Genomic DNA, 19,571 nt, shown 5'->3' on the forward strand with positions numbered 1-19,571 from the left:
TAAGTCAATCTAATTTTATTTTACTATCTAATTTTTACATATTTAGAGGTCCAAGGTTCCATATTCTGGCTAAGAATCCGGCTATAAGAATATAAACATATCTGTTGATATGTAGGCTTAATTCAGTACTCGTATTGAAATTGAAGATTACTTTCTTTTACTTTGTTAATTTAATCCTCAAGCTTATACCTACCTAGAGGTCCAGAATTCTATGTTCTATCCCTCTCGCCTGTGGCAATATAAACCTACGAGTGAAGGTAGTTATACAGAAGTGAATATGAAAACTGTAACCCAATTATATCGTTAATATATTGAAAGTAAAATTGTATATTAGAAAAACCGTATAAAGTGTACTATATATAACGAAAGGTTTTTAAAACAGAAATAGAGTTTTGGACTTATAATATCTATTCATTCCTAGTATGCCTGTCTTTATTTTAAAAGTTACATGTAATTAAATTGCTTTCTCTTATAAAGTTTTCTAATGCTCTTAAGGAAGAATGTTGTTAATGCTCTTCGTATAATTAATGGAAGAGGGAGGAGTGTTTATGTTTACAATATCATCCAAGTGTCACATATGTTTATGTAATATTTCGTCTTATACCATGTATAATATTCCAATGAAAAGTGAAAATCGTACCTATGGTTATTCTCAGGTTTCTTCTTCTTTCCACGTTCTATTATAATGGCACTGCTAACACATATTACTAATATATTTCAAATATCGTACGATGAAGTAATACACAGTTCTGAAAATTGTACAAATACGTTTGTCTTGCATTATTTTCCAGGAGAGGTAAATTCAAGTACACCACCTATTTTAATTCTCTCGTTGTCCTGTCTGAGAATATGAGATAATGTATGCACTTCTAAACCACACGCCTCTGCAGTCAGATTCTTTGTGAAAAACTGACATGCACTGCATCATAAGCTAGTCCTTTAGAAAAATTATATACAGAAAATACCATACTCCTCGCTTGTGAGTGCAGAACTATCCTTTTGCGTATGACAGATGAAACACCAGAGCCAATTGCAATCACTTCAAGAGACACTGTTACGTAAGTTAACAAATCACACAAGAGAAAACAGTCCACATATGAATTTGAAAATAAACAGAATCTATCTTCGTTTACAGTGACGAAATTCAGAACAAAATATGTTCTATGCTGTAGGTTGGATATCTCTGTTTAGTCTTAAAGAGATAACACGCAAACCAGTTGACATACAATTGCCATTCTTGTACAGTTTATTTCAGTATATGTAGCTCTATCGAATGGCACAGCTTAAAATTCATTCCTAGCCGTAAGTATTGTGCATGCAAGAAAAAAACTAATACGCGACTATTTAACTAGGCAACACCGCTTCACTGTCACTGGCTAGTTGACATAGACCGGCCTGAACTAGCTCCGCCTTATATACCTTCTTATTCTGAAAGCGCTCTAGTATGTTTTACACATATTGATTGATATCTTCAACCGATAGCTTTGTAACACTGAAATTTGCACCTGATAAAAAATATATTATTCCAAAATATATTTATGCCTTAACCTCTATAGTGAAATCTATTTTGCATTACCTCACATTTAGGAACTAATTATGACCATAAATGCAATGATGCTCTCAGGACAGAGTGATATCGCACACGTTTCACAAATGTTGCAGATAGCCCTAACTGTCTAATTTACATCTACTTTTAAGACTCTAGATGTTTTGGAATGTAGAAGGTAACATTAACACTTTTCAACTACTTTTGAGGCTTCTAGATGTTTTGAAGTGTAGAAGGTGAAATAAGTAACACTTTTCAATAATATACGAATGCCCTAACCGTCTATTGTAATCTACTTTTAAAGCTTCCAGATGTTTTGGTGTGTAGAGGGTGTGTAGAAGGTGACATAAGTAACACTTTTCAATAACATAGAGTAGCCTATAGTTTCAATAATGTTTTCGCGTTTGTATATTTGGTGCTCTGTATATTTCGTTATCCCTTCTAAAATCTGTTCTTTACACAATATGCTAGCGTGTTTTATATAACTACATTCAAATGACAAGAGTTATTTAAATAGTGCACGAACAGTATAGAAAAATTTCCTGAGAATAGTTTACAATTATTGTAACTCTGTATGTACAGGAGTGACCGTATTTGGTATTTCTCTGAATTCCTTGAAACCTACAAGAATAATACATTCGTAAGCTGGTGAACTGAACTCTCAGGAACGAATCATCAGCATAACGTAGGTTCAAATATAAATTATTCCACTAATGACACTTCAATAGCTGTCGCGGTTTTTGGCATGGAAATTACAGCAATATTCTATTGTATTTCAACTGTTTACAATGCTGCTGTTTAATAAACTATCCGAAGACAGTTTTGAACGTCATAAGTAACACCAATATGGCATCACTCATGAGGCAACTAAGCTGAGAGAGGAGAAAGGATGGCCAATTCCTTTCTCCCCTTTTACAACACTAACCTTCATCATTCTTTATTTCTTCAATATAATCTTGACCAACTGGCTGAACATCTTTATCACTGAGAGTCAGCTCAGAGTCGGACATGGCAGGCTCTTCTTTAGCATCTGCTTTCACTTCGGTGGGCTCAGTCTTAATTCCTGCAGCTCCAGTTCCAACTGTTCCCAGAGATCCAGCTGCAACAAGCAACTGTCTTAGAAAATCACATAGATATTTAAAGGATTGTTTAATACACTTTTCTGCTTAACAATTACTCCACTACAGATGACATTCAAAGGTGATGAAATAGGTAATATGGGAACAGCACAGAAATCCAAATAATTCTCCAAAAATCCAACAAAGTCGCTTTATTCACCATAAAACAAAGAAAGGAATAAAAATATAGCCTTTACCCCCCTTTTCAGTGAATTCGTCACCTAAATAACTGCAGTTCTATCATAAAACTGCTTGTAACAAAGTACTCAAGCATGACAGAGACCAACAGTACTATGCATCATGAAACAATGGCAACAGGAAGGTACTGCGATGATTTCAAGTGAAGTATGCAATAAAGTGCAAGAGACTGGTTTTCGATATTTGGCCCTCTTCAGAACTAAATGCTGATGCTCTTACACACACGGTAAACTCGCAATGATACCAATGCTTCAATATCACTAATGAACTACAAAACATAAAAATGTCAGAAAAGTCTCTAATTTCCTGGACAGTTATTTCCTGAAATGACACTAACAAATTATAAAAATAGGCATTATTCACAGTATGTCGTTATATTCATAGCATAATAAACTGCAATGTCTATAGTCACTAACCTTCCCTTGCACATCCCGGAGAAACACGTTTATGATAGAGGTTCGGTTTCTTTAATCTAGAAAGCTTCAGGTAAGAAACATTTGAAAAGAACTGAATTGAGTAACAAAGGCCAAATGGACACTTTTAAAGACTCCATCATCAGAAATTGTAGTGTGACATTTAGTACCAGTGAGAAAATATGTTTTCTAACGCAAGGCGTTTGACAAAGTCATTTGACTTCTTGGACTCCAATATTTTTCAAAGATATTGTCATGTTCAGCCACTGAAGCACAGATTTTGAGGTGTTCCGAATCCATTTCTTGGTTTGAGTTGCACAATGGGCAGTTCGGAGACTGATATATTCCAATTCTATGCAGGTAGTGGGAAAATATATAAAGACTAATTTAATGCTAACAAGTAAATGACAAAGAAAGAAATTTTGAAACGAAAGGTTTACATCCAGTACCAGCAGCTATGTTCGTTTTTTTGAGAGATTTATTTCACAGCAATATCAACTGCAATAGTTATCTAGCATCTGAGTGAAATGAAGGTGATAATGCCAGCGAAATGAGTCCAGAGTCCAGTGCCGAAAGTTACCCAGGTTGATACCACCATATACTTATTATTAATGTCAGTTAGCAAAGCTAATCTGTACATAAAGGTAACATGAACGTTGATAAGTTTATGCATAACAAATGATCTAGGCTTCTTTCATATCCTACAAACTTAGTGTAACTTAGAACTTCAATTTATTACCCTCCCTGGGTAAGATGTGCTTTAGATTTTATGATTGAAAGAAAGAATAATTCTTAAAAATACACACACATTAGATGTTACAGCTGTTCTGAATTTCCCCTCCTCCTAGTCCATGGGCTCCTCTCTCTTTCTGAGTTTACAGAGAAGATACACTTGGCATCACATATATCATCACCTGAATTTTCATGGCAGTTTGAGAATTACTTTCTGTCTCACACAGTGCAGTTTTATTTTGGTATTTAATTCCACAAACTGAAGTATATGCCAAAAATAACACTTAAATCCTTAAGTTAAAACAAATAATGTTGGTCAGATATAATTTACAAGGAAATGAAGTACTCTTCAGTTTAAATCAAGCAAGCTCAGTGTACCAATGAAACTTCTCAGGTGAAACAATGAATTCAATACAAGTCATGAGAAAAATAAAGAAGCTACTGAAATGTAATTCTATATTTGGCTACCGAATAAATTCTTGATACCAACTATATCCAAAATAGGTATATTTATTATTGAATTTCTTAGGGAAGCAGAAAGGAAAATTGTTCAGATCTAGTGCCAACTGCATTACATGAAAATTCATTATCTATATTACTGGAGACATGACTCACTGGAACACAATTACGAAAGACATCTATTTGAAGAAATCATCCCAATGAAAAGTTCTCATTACCTGGGCACAAACCACTTGCCTGCCAGTGGACTCTCCAATTCACGTGCAGTCAACGGATCGAAGCAGCACAAATACATTCTTATGCATCAAGATAAATGGAATGGATAGATAAAGCTAACCATTATATTGAAAATTAAAATTATGAATTTACCTAACATTGCGACCTTTTCAAAGATGCTGTTAAAACTGTTTCCCTTGTGCTTCAAGTTGTAGTTTCGCAAAAATTACTTGTGGGATATTTTAAAAGACAGAGTGTACAAATAAAATCTTCAAACATTAGACGAAATGCAAAATAATATACGAGAAGAAATACACAACATTTTGCATGCAAAGGTACAATATTTGAGTGAAAATTTGTTACGATGCTATATCTGTCAGCTTCTTTGATAAAGTGAGCAAATATTAGGCACATTTACAATTTTAATTTGCAAAATAACAGTACTAAGTTAACCTTGTCAATTCACACTATTTATATTGATGCATAAGAATGTGTGTGCATTGGTCTACTAACCATGAAGGATCTGGAGTGTCAGCAGGCAAGAGGTGTGTGCGCCTGAGGCTATAGCACCAATAAAAGCAAGTCCGGGTAATATTATGGCACTGTACATCAATGTGAGATGTATGGCCTTTACTACATGTCTCTTGTATGGAGAGGACAGAGAATAATGGATAGGAACTTCCACTTAACTCACCATATGATGTAGATTTGACACCCTTGGATTACCAGGTGTTTGGCTTTATGAAAAATAAAAGACTACCAGCATCACTATTTCAAGGAGAAATAGAAGTAAACCATTACTCTCCTTTAATAGCGATATTCTGATAGCAGTTAACTCTAGAAATATCAAACATATTTCATATACCGTAATAAAATAAAAAGTTGTCAACAAATATGAAATGTGGAGCCTGAAGTAAAATAGTATGATGTGCTTGTATTTTCAAAATAACTTTCAATACATTAATCAATTAATCATACACACACTTCTCCAGCTACATAGAACAGAAATTTTACGAATAGCAAGTTTTAAACTTAAAAGTATAAGACAATAACTGCATGAAAATATTAAAGCAAATTTAAACTTGCTATGTCTGTTAGTTACAAATGCCCCATTAGCAACTAAAGTAACTTATTCATGTTGATGGTCAGATTATATGCATTAATGAAATCAGTTAATGTGTTCTGCATTATGTATTTTGTGAATTAAAAGCTATACTGTGACATTCTCAATGATTATTTTTACAAAGGGTCACAAAATTAGAACAATTTAATACAGAGCCGAGTCAAACCAAAGGAATTGGTATAGTTACAAGCTGATGATATACAATGCAACATGAGGAGCAGAGGTATTACTGCTACTTTATCTGTGAAGAATGGACAGGTGTGACTTCGGACATGCATAATAATGAATTTTCATTCAGTAACCTGCTCGTGTGTGTGTGTGTGTGTGTGTGTGTGTGTGTGTGTTCAGTGTCAAGTCTTTTTTTTGAATGTATAATAGTAGTATTATCGCCTCGCTGAATACGTTATCTTCACTCTCCACACACCTCAACCTGACTAGCCATCTTATCAGCTCGCAGCAGTACACCTGCTGTTGGTACTAATAAAAGCAGATCAACTCTCGCAGATAACATTCTTACCATTTCACAGCACTACAGTCTAGTAAGTGATATTTAATTCTATTCTTGCTCTGTAAAAACTTGTGAAAAGTCATGAAATGTTCACATAATGCTTCAAATTGTTTCCTATAAAAACATAGACCTAACTATTCTTAAAACACTAGCTGTACACCATACTCCCACTTGGATCAACAATTCCATAATGGATTGATTCTAACATTCAACAAGAAAACTGAATGCATGCTACTGGATAACCTGGATTCAACTGAAGAACCACCTACAACTACATAGGAATTAAACTTAATGGAATTTCAAACCTCTTACCACAGAACACTGAAATGTTCAATTCTTGCACTAGGCAACAGGTACTTTCCTTTGGGCTCAACTCCATCCTCACACGTCTTCTAGTGTGTTTTCTGTCAGATTATGCTTCACAGAACATTTCATGTCAAGAACAGAACCTGTTTCTCGCTACTTATTAAATAATTTAACACACGTTTTGATTATTGTGCAGCCTCAGGAAACGCCATTAAAATTTGTGTAAACCCGACATGTACGACTTCTTAAGTGGAAATACTTCAAAGAAGAAAATACGTTGCTCTTACTATGTAACCATAGTTAAAAGTACGTTCAATACTGTTCAGACAACTGACAGTGACAATGTAAAATTCCAGCAGAATTGTGTTGCTGGTTTAGTGATACAACTGAAGAGGTTGCAAAACCCTATTACACAAAATGACATGCAGCTACATCACAACTACGTAAAAATGCCAGCAACTCAAGTTTGATTTACTCTGTATTTTGATATTAAATTCCTCCAATCTCGAAGTGTTATCCAAAAACTGTAACATAAACTTCCAGATTTAAATTCAGTTAAATTACTAAACAGCATAAGTACAACAATTTCATAAATGAATTTTAAAAATAAATATTTTCTTACATAACTTCTACTGATTTTACGTAATATTCTGGTATAGATCCTGAACTTAAAGCTATACTGACAAAATATTATCATTGACAGATTATCATCATTATTATTACTATTATTACTACAACTACTACTGAGGGATTAATAAAACTGCCAAGATGAACTGTATAAAAAATATTCCTTATAAACATTGCAGCAATATGCATTTCAGTTTTGACAAAACGAGAAAAAAAAAATACATAAAATAAACGACGTGCAAGGTCTGGTTTAATCAACCACATTAATTTTCAGTCTAATGTACATTCAGAACTTTCTGGATGTACAAATGCACCTTGTATAGCAAAATATTGTAGGTAAAACATTTTAGCTTCCACTCTCAATTTTCATCTTATGCATATATCTCTCAAAACAATTTCCAGTACTAATGAATGACCTTGCAACTCCATTACAAGCAAAACTACGACATCCGGAAATTGTAATCTTAACATTTACGATCCCCAAGACATTGACTAGCTCATTAAACAATGGCAAGAAATTAAGATTTTGAATGATAAAAACTGTCTAGATTTTAAAAAATGTGGGTTACTCTGTAAATGTTTAGGTATTATGTATGAAAACAATTGCATATTACTTTTCATTATATTGCAACAGCCCGTCAACAAAATAAAACAGTGCCAATAATTTATTTTAAAAATAAAAAAATTGTGCAGTTGCTTTAAACTTTTCACACCACCATAAAAATTTACACAGATTATCAAATGTGATTACAGTTTTAATATTTTAAGAATATCTTACTGCACAATGAAAAAGATATTGGATTTTAAACACACAAACTAAATGCATATAATTTACAAAATAAACTCCTATTGCCTAGTTCTACAAAGCATTTGTATTATAGCAAACTATATGAATATTGGGAAATTATATTAAAAATTTCAAAGCTATATAAAATACAATTTATTTTATTTCTTTAAGCTGAAGGAACCAAGTACACAATGGATAGACATGAATTGTGAGGGCATGTGACGTTTGCTTAACAGGCTACCCAATTTTTAATTTTGACCCCAAAAATCTGTACCGTGTATTACCATACGACACTAAAGACTATAAAGGGAGGTTCTGTAATAAAATACACTTGCCACAAACATTGCTACATCAATGTTTTACCTGCAACAAAATTAATCTTAGGTGCTGCAGTAACAGTTTTCTTGGCAGCCCCTGGTATTGCAGGTTTTGCTGCAGTGGTAGTCACAGTTTTTACTGGGGTAGTAGTGGATGCTGTTGTACCTGTTGTTGTCTTAATTCCACCACCCACAACCACTGGTTCTGTTGATGGTATTGGCTTTCCAAGCTTTGTATGCAGCTTCACCACCTAGACAAGAACAGTTCAATATGTACGCTGGAATTCTTTCATGAAAATAAAACCATTATTAACATTAGTGCTGCCTATGTGATATAGTCTGCAAATAGCTCTTAAAATTAAATAATTCTTAACATGTCACCAGATTCCTCATTACATTGTAATTACCCATTATATTGCAAATTTCTTTCTTTCAATATCTGTATCACTGAATTACACAATGCGAGGGTAAATGACCATATTTAGAGCATTGTCATTTAGTTTCTATTGTTTGCGAGAGGCAAAAGTAAATCTGGGAATATTTGTAATGTCAGGAAACCATTTTGCCTGCATCTGAGCGGACATTTCTGAATTCCAACATCATGCCCTAATTGACTTTTTCTTCCTGTTTGCTTACTCTGTCAAATTCTGAACTTCAAAAATGAAAGCATCATTATGAACACTACCACGTCATTTTCTGTGTTATGGTCTTTTTCAAACATTACTTGTAAGCCGTAACTGGGTAGGACGACTTATTACTGAAATTAAGAAAATGGAAGCTATGCTAGCATACTGAAAATGAAGGTGAAGACAAATACCTCAATATTGGTGATGCTACCAACATGCAAAACAGAACTGTATAACGTGATTAGTAGTTTCAACGTGCTTTTACATTCTTTCTAATGCTGAACATGCCAATATGATACTTGTTCCTGAATTTTGCAGTGGTTATTAGGTAGCTGTCTCTGATCATAATTGACATTTCCCAAACACAAGAATTCCTTATAAAAAAGTGTTTACCAGGGCTTTCCAAACTTTGCATTACACAAGTTATCTTCCTAGTGTTAATTGGCAAACTGAATGTGGAGCTAATGAAAAGGCCGATGAACAAGAAAATGTTTTCATGATTCAATGCAGTCCTCAAAACTACTAAGCAAAGAATGTTTTCAGCATCTTGATATTTCTCAGTCACAAGTGTCGAGAATATTACACAAACAAGAAATATAAACACACGATGTGCAAGATGTTCAGCGCATTGAACCTAGAGATCCTGTCAAACATGCAGAAATCTGTAATTGGCTAAATGGTGTTCAGCAGTTATATTGTTACATACTGTTCATTGTTGAAGCCCAATTTACCCATGTGTCAAGAACAGCCAAAACTCTCAAGTGTGGTTCCAGTTAAACACTGTAAAGTAATTTCCAACATAATTTCATCGTAATTGTGTAGTGTGATATGGTGCATGATAAGCCAATCAGCCCATTTATTTTGAAAAGTCGTCTTACGTTACCTACAATTTCTACAGGACGAATTTCCGAAACTTTTGAAAGACATACCTTTAGAAAAACGTGATATATACATATTCCCAACATGACACTGCTCCCCCTCATTTTACCCATCTAGTTCGAACTTATATCAGTGTTTCCATGGATTGAATTGTCATGATGGCCACGGGGCTGGATGAAAGATTTGGTTATTTCTCAAACTTTTAGACTGCTGACAAACAAGATTATCTAGCACAGTCAATCTCAGTCTGTCTGAACAGTATGGCCACTGAGAAAGAGTATTTTTGATAATGAGTAGATCAAGTACAACAACGCACTTTCCTCACTGAAACTTATCTACTGATGTTAATGCAACTTTTATCGAGGTTTTCAAGAGGCTGCATAACCACTGAAACAGTGTGTTATAAAATTACTTACTGCAATAGGTGGACAAGCAGGTTCCATTCTCAATAAAAAAACCATTGCCCAAGAATATAGTCAATTCTTGTTCTAGACAACAGGTACATTTGCCTTGGGCTCAACTTCATCTTCAAAAATATATCTTCTAAGTATTTGTTCTTGAGAGAAAACTTCACACATTTCTTATTGAGAACAAACCATGTTTCGTGTCACTTAATAAATAATTTAACAAAACACTGTTTTGGGGTTTGTATAGCCTCCAGAAACCATCACTAGAACAATGTGTAAACAAAACTTGTACAACTTCTTCAGCAGATACATCAAGAAAGATGTGTTGCTGTACTATGTACCTAAAAAATAAGTATTTGTCAATACATTACAGACAACTGACAGATTGAAGTGTAGTGTGCCAACAGAATTGTCACCATCTTAAGAGCACCTGGTAAGAAAAAAATGATGCATTGTTGTCCTTTGCCTGAATTAAAGCAAACAAGAGCCAGGAAAACCCAACACAATGCCCAATAAATTGCAACCTAATGGCTCAGTAACAATGTCGGTAACTTAGGTCTGACATGCTGTGTATATAAGGGGAACAGAAATTTATGCCAGCAAACTTCTGCTTGATGAGACAGAAGACAGAATGACAACAGATAAGAAAAAAACTTGCAATAATCCTCAGCTGAAAGATCTATTAATGAATAAGAGATGACAGATTCCTTATTAAGTATTTTTGCACCAACACAGTGGCTCAGTGCTGGGCTTATAAGCCAGGGGATCTGGGTTCAGAACCAAGACCAATTTACACTGAAATTATAACTTGTAATGGGCCAGCCAAGCCTGTGGTCAAGGCAACACAGTTTTCCCCAGGTATTCCAGTTCCCATGTCATCCCAAGAATTATCACTGATTATTACATTGTACAGCCACCACCTGTGGTGCACTCCGGACAGTATCTGATGAACTACGCATTCACTCGCTAATTCCTCCTCCCAAAGATTTTAGGATTTCTTTTATAATTTTATTTTTCTCGCGCAATTTCTCCCTCTTACATTAAACAAAGGTGTGCACTTCTTTTCTTTTCAAAGAGCATCTTTAGTGTAGATTTGAAGTACGAAAAAATAAGCCTGAGAAATCCCTTCCATAATGAAAAAATTCTCTTCGATTCCTCTGATAACACAAAAGATTATCTGAATTTGTCTGTTGAAAGTAATGAAGTGTTAAATATATGTATGTTTATTTTCTTTACATTATTAACAAATAAGCCTAAATTTTGACACTAATATTTTAAGCGTGAAGTTCAACAGCACAATCCCAAATCAGTCAAGGTCAGGCTGCTGGCATTAGAACCGACAAAAAAAAAGTCACAAAATTGTTCATAATTACTCAAAATACACAAAGGGTCGAATTCATAGTCGTCACTTATAAAATAAGGAAACATTTAAGTAATGAGCATTCCCTTAGCACTTATTTTAGATCATATTGCAGAGATGCTACTCTGATATGCACTGAGTATTCCCTTGACATCAAAAGAAATAGATGTGAGCACTTTCGTACATTCAATTGTTTTCCAAAGCCTTCAAATTATTAAATTGACATAATCGTACACAAATACAGAAATAAATATTACAGAGCTAAAAATTATACGAAATGTCGAGAAAGCATTTTACAGAAGAAAGAAGTGAGCTGAGGCAAATAGTTATGAAATATAGAGACATTGTAGAAAGTAAAAAATCTGATAATTGTTCTCTCCAAAAGAAGAAATTAACATGGGACAAAACTGCAGTTGAGTTTAATGCAAACTCCAGAAATATTCCTTTAAGTAAATCATTTTAATTTATTTTTCAGTTATTTTTGTGTAAAGAAAGTAGTAGTAAAATTAGGCAAATTTTAACTTATTCCTTGAATAGAATACAAACGAAAATGCAAATAACACTTTTTTGGGACATGAATACTTTTCGAAAAAATATCACTTAAATCAATCTGAAATGATGCTATAGCATAAAATCTCGAAGCAACCAATCGGTAAGCCTCATGACTGCATTATGAATTTCAATGAGAGACACCAGAATATCCACTACAGTGTTCTTGTCGAAATGGTATCTCTCCTTAAATAACTGTTGGTTTTCCATATTTCCGGTATATCTTTTGTTTTGTCAAAACACACTTTCCTTTTCATTTTAGAACTCAATAAATGCATCAAAATCATGATCATCCATTGTATACTGAATCAGCTGATTAAAATGCATAAGAGAAAACACTTGAGTAAACTGACAAGCTACCTTATTTGAGTAAGTATTCACTTCAGTGGGATTTATGAATTGGAAATGATTATAACTACTACAAGCAACTGCTTAAGGATTTCCTTACGATAAGTGTTGACTATGAATTCAGCACTAAAACTTCATTTATAAGTTTTTATGGGGGTCTGAAGATAAAAATGCGTAAGTGAGAAAAACATATAACTGAAATTACATTTAATAACATCCGAAATAGCATTTGAAGACTATATGGAGAGAATGGATTAAGTCAATTTAATAAAGTATTCGTAAGACAAATTTATAACTTCATAGTTAAGCCCTCACTGACTCTATAAGCATTCAAATTTATAGCACATATTCTTAAAGAATATAAGATTTGTAGAAAATCTTAGCTGCTGAAGAGCCAAAGTTGGCTGAAATACATTCCAAATTCCACTCCAGAAAATTTTATGACACTGACTTATCTACCTTGTTCTTCCAGTGTGATCATTTATTAACAAGTGATTACATGCTTACTCCTAAGGAATAAACTATGCCCTCGAATTGTAATAACTGTTTCATAATTTGTTCAGTTATATCATGGTGTTACAAAACATTTCACTATTTCTAAAGCAGTAATGGTGTCATTAAAGGACATATGATTGTAGGAGACAAGCATGGGCAACTTCGAATTTCCACGAATTTCAAATTGGGCCGCATATTAACAATGAAAATGTGCTGATTATTGTTTCTTGCAATTTCTAATTTCGAACACGATTGATTTACAATGTAAAAATGACGTTTTGTTTCTCCTGGAATTTCAAATACAATCGTGAAGTGTAAAAAACCAGACGAAATGAATTAACATAGAAAATATAGGAATTTAGCCAGAATTTTGCATAAATGTGAAATACATATAGGTGCGAAATGTGTAAAAGAAGTTTCACTGTATTCTAAATTTGTAGCTATTAAGTATTAAACACTGATTTGGTTAGTACATGAATTGTTGAATGTATTTATGACTAGACTATTCTCGAAAATTTGCAGTCATTGAGTAATTACTCCCTCATTCAAATTTTTAGAAAAAGGGTGGAAATTACAGGCACTTCCATATATATATATATATATCTGTGTGTGTGCAGGATGTTTCCGGGCTGGTGCTACAAACTTTCAGAGATTATGGGTTAAGGGGAAGGGCACGTGTATCAATTCGAGATAAGGAACCCTGGTGCACACACACACACACACACACACACACACACACACACACACACACACACACACACACACACACACACACACACACACACACACACACACACACACACACACACACACACACACACACACACACACACACACACACACACACACACACACACACACACACACACACACACACACACACACACACACACACACACACACACACACACACACACACACACACACACACACACACACACACACACACACACACACACACACACACACACACACACACACACACACACACACACACACACACACACACACACACACACACACACACACACACACACACACACACACACACACACACACACACACACACACACACACACACACACACACACACACACACACACACACACACACACACACACACACACACACACACACACACACACACACACACACACACACACACACACACACACACACACACACACACACACACACACACACACACACACACACACACACACACACACACACACACACACACACACACACACACACACACACACACACACACACACACACACACACACACACACACACACACACACACACACACACACACACACACACACACACACACACACACACACACACACACACACACACACACACACACACACACACACACACACACACACACACACACACACACACACACACACACACACACACACACACACACACACACACACACACACACACACACACACACACACACACACACACACACACACACACACACACACACACACACACACACACACACACACACACACACACACACACACACACACACACACACACACACACACACACACACACACACACACACACACACACACACACACACACACACACACACACACACACACACACACACACACACACACACACACACACACACACACACACACACACACACACACACACACACACACACACACACACACACACACACACACACACACACACACACACACACACACACACACACACACACACACACACACACACCCCCCCCCACCCACACCCACACCCCCACCCACACACCCCACACACCCCACCCACCCACCCACACACACACACACCCCCACCCACACACCCCACACCCCCCCCCCCCCACCCACCCCCCCACACACACACACCACACACACACCCACACACACACACACACACACAAAAAAAAAAACCAGGTCAAAAGTTTTCAGTCACCTATCACAACTATGGAAAAACCAGGTCAAAAGTTTTCAGTCACCTATCACAACTATGGATTTGTGGTTAAAATAGGGATTTCGTTTTAAATATTCTATCATATCGTGGTGCTAGAGAGAGAAAATATTTATTTTGTTGGTCTGTTTAGTTTTTCCGATGTATTTGTACATTGAAATAAAGTATGTAGTTGTTTTCATAGCTGATATAGAACCTTTTGATAGGTAGTGTATGTATTTTGTGCTGAAAAATAATTAGATGCAGACATTTGTGTATTACATAGGCAACAATATTACATTAACAAGAAAGGAATCAAAATTTGATACCTTTTGATGCTTGGCTCCACGAATATGTGCAGCATAAGCATCAGAACCTGTGCAAGTCACATCACAGAGTTCACATCGCAGAGCATTGCCACCTCGTGCAGCAGGAGCAGATCCCAATTTCAAAGCAGATTCTTTCTTCTTGTGCTTCTGACCTTCTAGATGTTCACGGTATGTCTAAGGATTGAAACAATCGTTCAATATACTGACATATTATAACATATTAAATATAACAGACATTAGCTTACATAAAATACCTGATGCAAGTATTCTTCCCAAGGGAACCAAGTACTTCTCTACTACAGAAATCTCTTCTCATGGCGAAAGGAGCCAATGTCCTTCAAATGTATATATCCAGAAGCAAAATTTGGCCCACCAAGTTCCAGTTATAACATACATGAGACTGAGCATGCACAGTATGTTATAACTGAAACTTGTAAAATTTGGGTGGCCCAAATTTCTGTTTCTGGGTCTATACCATTCACACTAACGAGATTCGATATTGGATTGAAAATCACCTTATTTATGTAAGTAAATAGTGAAATACTTCAGGATAATTTCCTTTGCCAAGGAATTCTGTATCGTGTTTGGACAAATTTGGAAAAAGTCACTTGTAATTCAAGCCTAGATTTTGATAAATTATCTTTTAAATTTTACATATTTACATTGGGTTGATGCAAAAGTTCTGTATGTCTTTTTTTTTTTTTTACAAATGTTTTTGAATGAATAGAGGAGAGAAATTAATAAATATATTTTCCTACATTATCTATGATTCCACAAATGATCGGGTAGTTTTGCAATTCTGTGTCTGAAAAAATCTGCTACTTTCGAGTTAAAGTAGTCATCAAGCATACTTTGTTAAGCATATTCGTTATTAAAGAGTTCCCTTGAAGACTGTTGAAAACTGAAAAGGTGGAAACCCGACAACACAAGATTGGGAGAATAGAGGGGATGAAGAATCACCTATCAATCAAGCTCCTTGATAGCTTCCTTCATCATGTTAGCAGAATGTGAGTGTGCATTATTGCGTTGCAGCAGTGCTAGATGCAATCCTTCTGGTCATTTTTCAATTGCGGCCACACAACATCAGAGTTGTTGGCAATAAATGACATCAGTTATGGTTACATTCCTGGGAAGCATGAACGTCTTCGGATAGTTGACAATTCGTAACACACATCTTTATCCACCTGAAGCATATCATAATCTGTGGACGGACATTAACTTTTGTACAGGATATTGTGTCCCTGGTCTGTACATTCATAAGACATGTCACCCATCGAACATGTCTGGGATACAGTTAGTCGGCAACTTGTTTGTTATGGTCCTCCAGCACCCACTCGATGCTTTGTGGACTCGCATACAAACTGCGTGGAGGGAGATTCCCCAGAAACATATCCAGGTGACTTAAAAGGCTCTGATTGATTCGTCCTCTATCAACCACATAGATTAAAAAAACCTGCGGCACAAATGCAGTCTCTAAGCATGTGCAAATTGTTGAATGCTTTATCCAGAGTCAGCAGAGCTCTATGAGATAGTGCAGTTACAAAATAGGTGTATTGGGAAAACATATGAATCTATTAGGTCACTACTAGCTCACATAAAGAAGAGCAGCAGCAGTTCAGGATAAAATATGGTGTTCAAAAATAACGTTCAAGTCAACAATACACAATTCGAGAAACTAATTTTAAATGACAGGGTCCCTCCTCAAACGAGGCCAACACCAATCACGACTGTCAGAGGCTATGGTAAGAGATGTTTCTTTTTAGTGGTTTATTTAACGATGCTGTATCAACTAGGTTATATAGTGTCGATGAAATTGGTGGTAAGCGAGATCCATGGATTTGCCAGAGGTTACTTCACATTTGTCTTACATCTGGAAAAACCTCGCAAAAAAACTCCAGCCATGTACGCTGCCTTAGTAAACAATTTGGCAGAGCACTGGTTTTATGAAGACTGTTAATCTGGGTCCATGTCCTGGTAATGGCAGAGACTTGGTGGACTAAGACAAGATTCCCGAGTTCTTTCTTGGGGTTCTGCAGTTTCACTATCATTCCCCTGCCATTCTGCAGTTTCACAATATCATTCCACTGTTTATTCTCCATTTCAATAGTAATCACTCATAATGGTGCAGCAAGAAACAGTACTATGACTGGCATACAAATGGCATTAATCTGAGGAGGCAGGTATATTATACTACGAGGGGGACCCAGGAAATAACGACCGTTTTGTTGTAATAATTAAAAAAAATATATTTATTTGAAAAAACAAAGTCTGTTACATAACTGAAGCTTCCTTTACTTCTCTACATAATCACCACCTACATTTAAACATTTGTCGTATCTGCTCACTAGCTTTAGAATTCCCGTGTTATACTCCTCTGCCGCCAGTTCATTAAGCCAGGTGATCACTGTCTTCAACTCTTCATCACTTCCAAAACGCGTACCCCCCAGAAAGTCTTTCAGCTTAGTGAAAAGGTGAAAATCGCTAGGAGCAAGGTCTGGACTATAGGGCGGATGATCAAAGATTTCCCAACCGAATTGATCCAGCAATTCTCGAGTTCAAGCAGCAGTGTGCAGGCGGGCGTTGTCGTGAAGAAGCACAACTCCTCTCGAAAGCATTCCTCGCCTCTTGTTTTGGATGGCTCGCCGTAGTTTTTGTAAAGTCTCACAATAACGATTTGCATTGATCGTAGTGCCTTTTGGCATGAAATCCAGCAAAAGAACACCTTTGCGATCCCAAAAGACAGTAGCCATGACTTTTTGTGTTGAGAGAGTCTGTTTGAATTTTCTCGGTTTCTTGGGTGATGAGGGATGATGCCACTGACGTGATTGGCGCTTGGTCTCTGGGGTGTTGTGAGACACCCAGGTCTCATCACCAGTCAAAATTTGATCAAGAAAGGCGTCTCCATCTGTGTGATATCGCATCAAGAATGTCAATGCTGAGGCCATTCTCTGAGTTTTGTGTTGGTCACTCAGTTGCCGTGGAACCCATTGTGCACAGATTTTGTGGTAACCAAGATGTTGCGACACAATTTCACCAAGCAAAGAACGAAAAATGTCAGGAAAGGCAATATGCAATTCGTAGAGTGATGTGTGCCTGTCTTGCAAGATTCTGTCGTTCACTTTAGTCTTCAGGTCTTCTGTGATGAGTGATGGGCGTCCGGGTCGAGTTTCATCGTGGACATTTTTGTTCGCCCATTGTTGAACATTTCTCACCATTTTCTCACATTTCTTTCATTCATTACAGTATCACCATACACTTCTTTCAATTGCCGGTAAATTTCTGCAGGTTTCAAATGTCGGGCATTCAAAAATCGAATCACACTCCTCACCTCACAGTCGGCGGGATTATCAATCACGTCGTTCATTTTGAAGTAACACAAAATGCACAATGGCGACTTGTTGCAACCAGTACTCACAACATTATGAGAACACATGTTAAGGAAGCCAGTTGACCTTCAAACAAGGAAGGGGAGTCAGCTGCGCAGCGGGTATGTGCAAACTGTCATTTCCTGGATCCCCCTCGTATATTTCAGGTCTCTGCACATCTTATATCATAATCATGTATTAAGTATAGTATAGTAGACTATACTTTCAGAACTCAGGAGGATAGGAAGCTTTGGAGGGGATAAGTGTTGAATGTGTGCTGTAGTGAGACTTACGATGACAAAGAAAAAAAGAAAACAATATTCCTAATTAAAAGGACTGGTAAGGCACAATAAGATTATTCGAGGCTGTGGTGCTAGCCTTTGCGTCTGTCCATTGTATAAAGGGAAGGGAGAATGTTTGTGGTAGACTGGAATGACTTTTACAGAAGACAATACTCAACACATCAGAAGGCAACAAAGAAAGCAAACCATTGTTCATACAGTACACAAATTGCTCAAAGTAGATAAGAGCAGCATTCCATTTGTGATTTCAGGAGGTGATATGCAATATGCCTGGTGTGCTCAACATGAGGCGTGTTCTTAAAGTTAGTTCTGTTTTCAATTATAGCCATCGCATCACTGCAATCGTTATTTTGCACATGCGTGTTTTCTTCTTCAGTCCTCAGGCAAGCTGTGCATGCAGTTTCAGAGCTTCAGTCCATGTGTGTGGTTAGTTGTGATCAGTTGAAATGTTTAAAGTGATCAAGCACCCCGCCGACTCTGAGATGCAGTCTGTTATCAGTTTCTTGAATGTGAGAAACATCAAACAAGCTGACATTCGTCAACTTTGTGAGGTGTATGGTGATGATGCCATTAGTGATGGAATGGTCAGGAGATGT

The 19,571-nt window shown here is 36.3% G+C and overlaps 1 protein-coding gene across 7 annotated transcripts in view; it reads right to left on the minus strand.

Moving 5' to 3' along the window:
- Zn72D (Zinc-finger protein 72D) overlaps positions 1-19,571 on the minus strand; it is a 140,225-nt gene that overhangs the window by 38,308 nt on the left and 82,346 nt on the right. For 6 of the 7 annotated variants that reach the window (XR_011332181.1, XM_069826404.1, XM_069826401.1 and 3 more), the window contains 3 exons: positions 15,309-15,482; positions 8,397-8,601; positions 2,472-2,645 (listed from right to left, as the gene is read on the minus strand). Coding sequence is in view for 6 of the 7 variants with exons in the window: in XM_069826404.1 (XP_069682505.1) it covers positions 2,472-2,645; positions 8,397-8,601; positions 15,309-15,482 (553 nt within the window). In the remaining variant the exon portion in view is untranslated. The remainder of the gene's footprint in view (positions 1-2,471; positions 2,646-8,396; positions 8,602-15,308; positions 15,483-19,571) is intronic. The other variant, XM_069826406.1, reaches the window with a different exon arrangement.

Source organism: Periplaneta americana, chromosome 5, assembly GCF_040183065.1.
Source record: "Periplaneta americana isolate PAMFEO1 chromosome 5, P.americana_PAMFEO1_priV1, whole genome shotgun sequence".
In the NCBI taxonomy this organism is placed as follows: Eukaryota; Metazoa; Arthropoda; class Insecta; order Blattodea; family Blattidae; genus Periplaneta; species Periplaneta americana.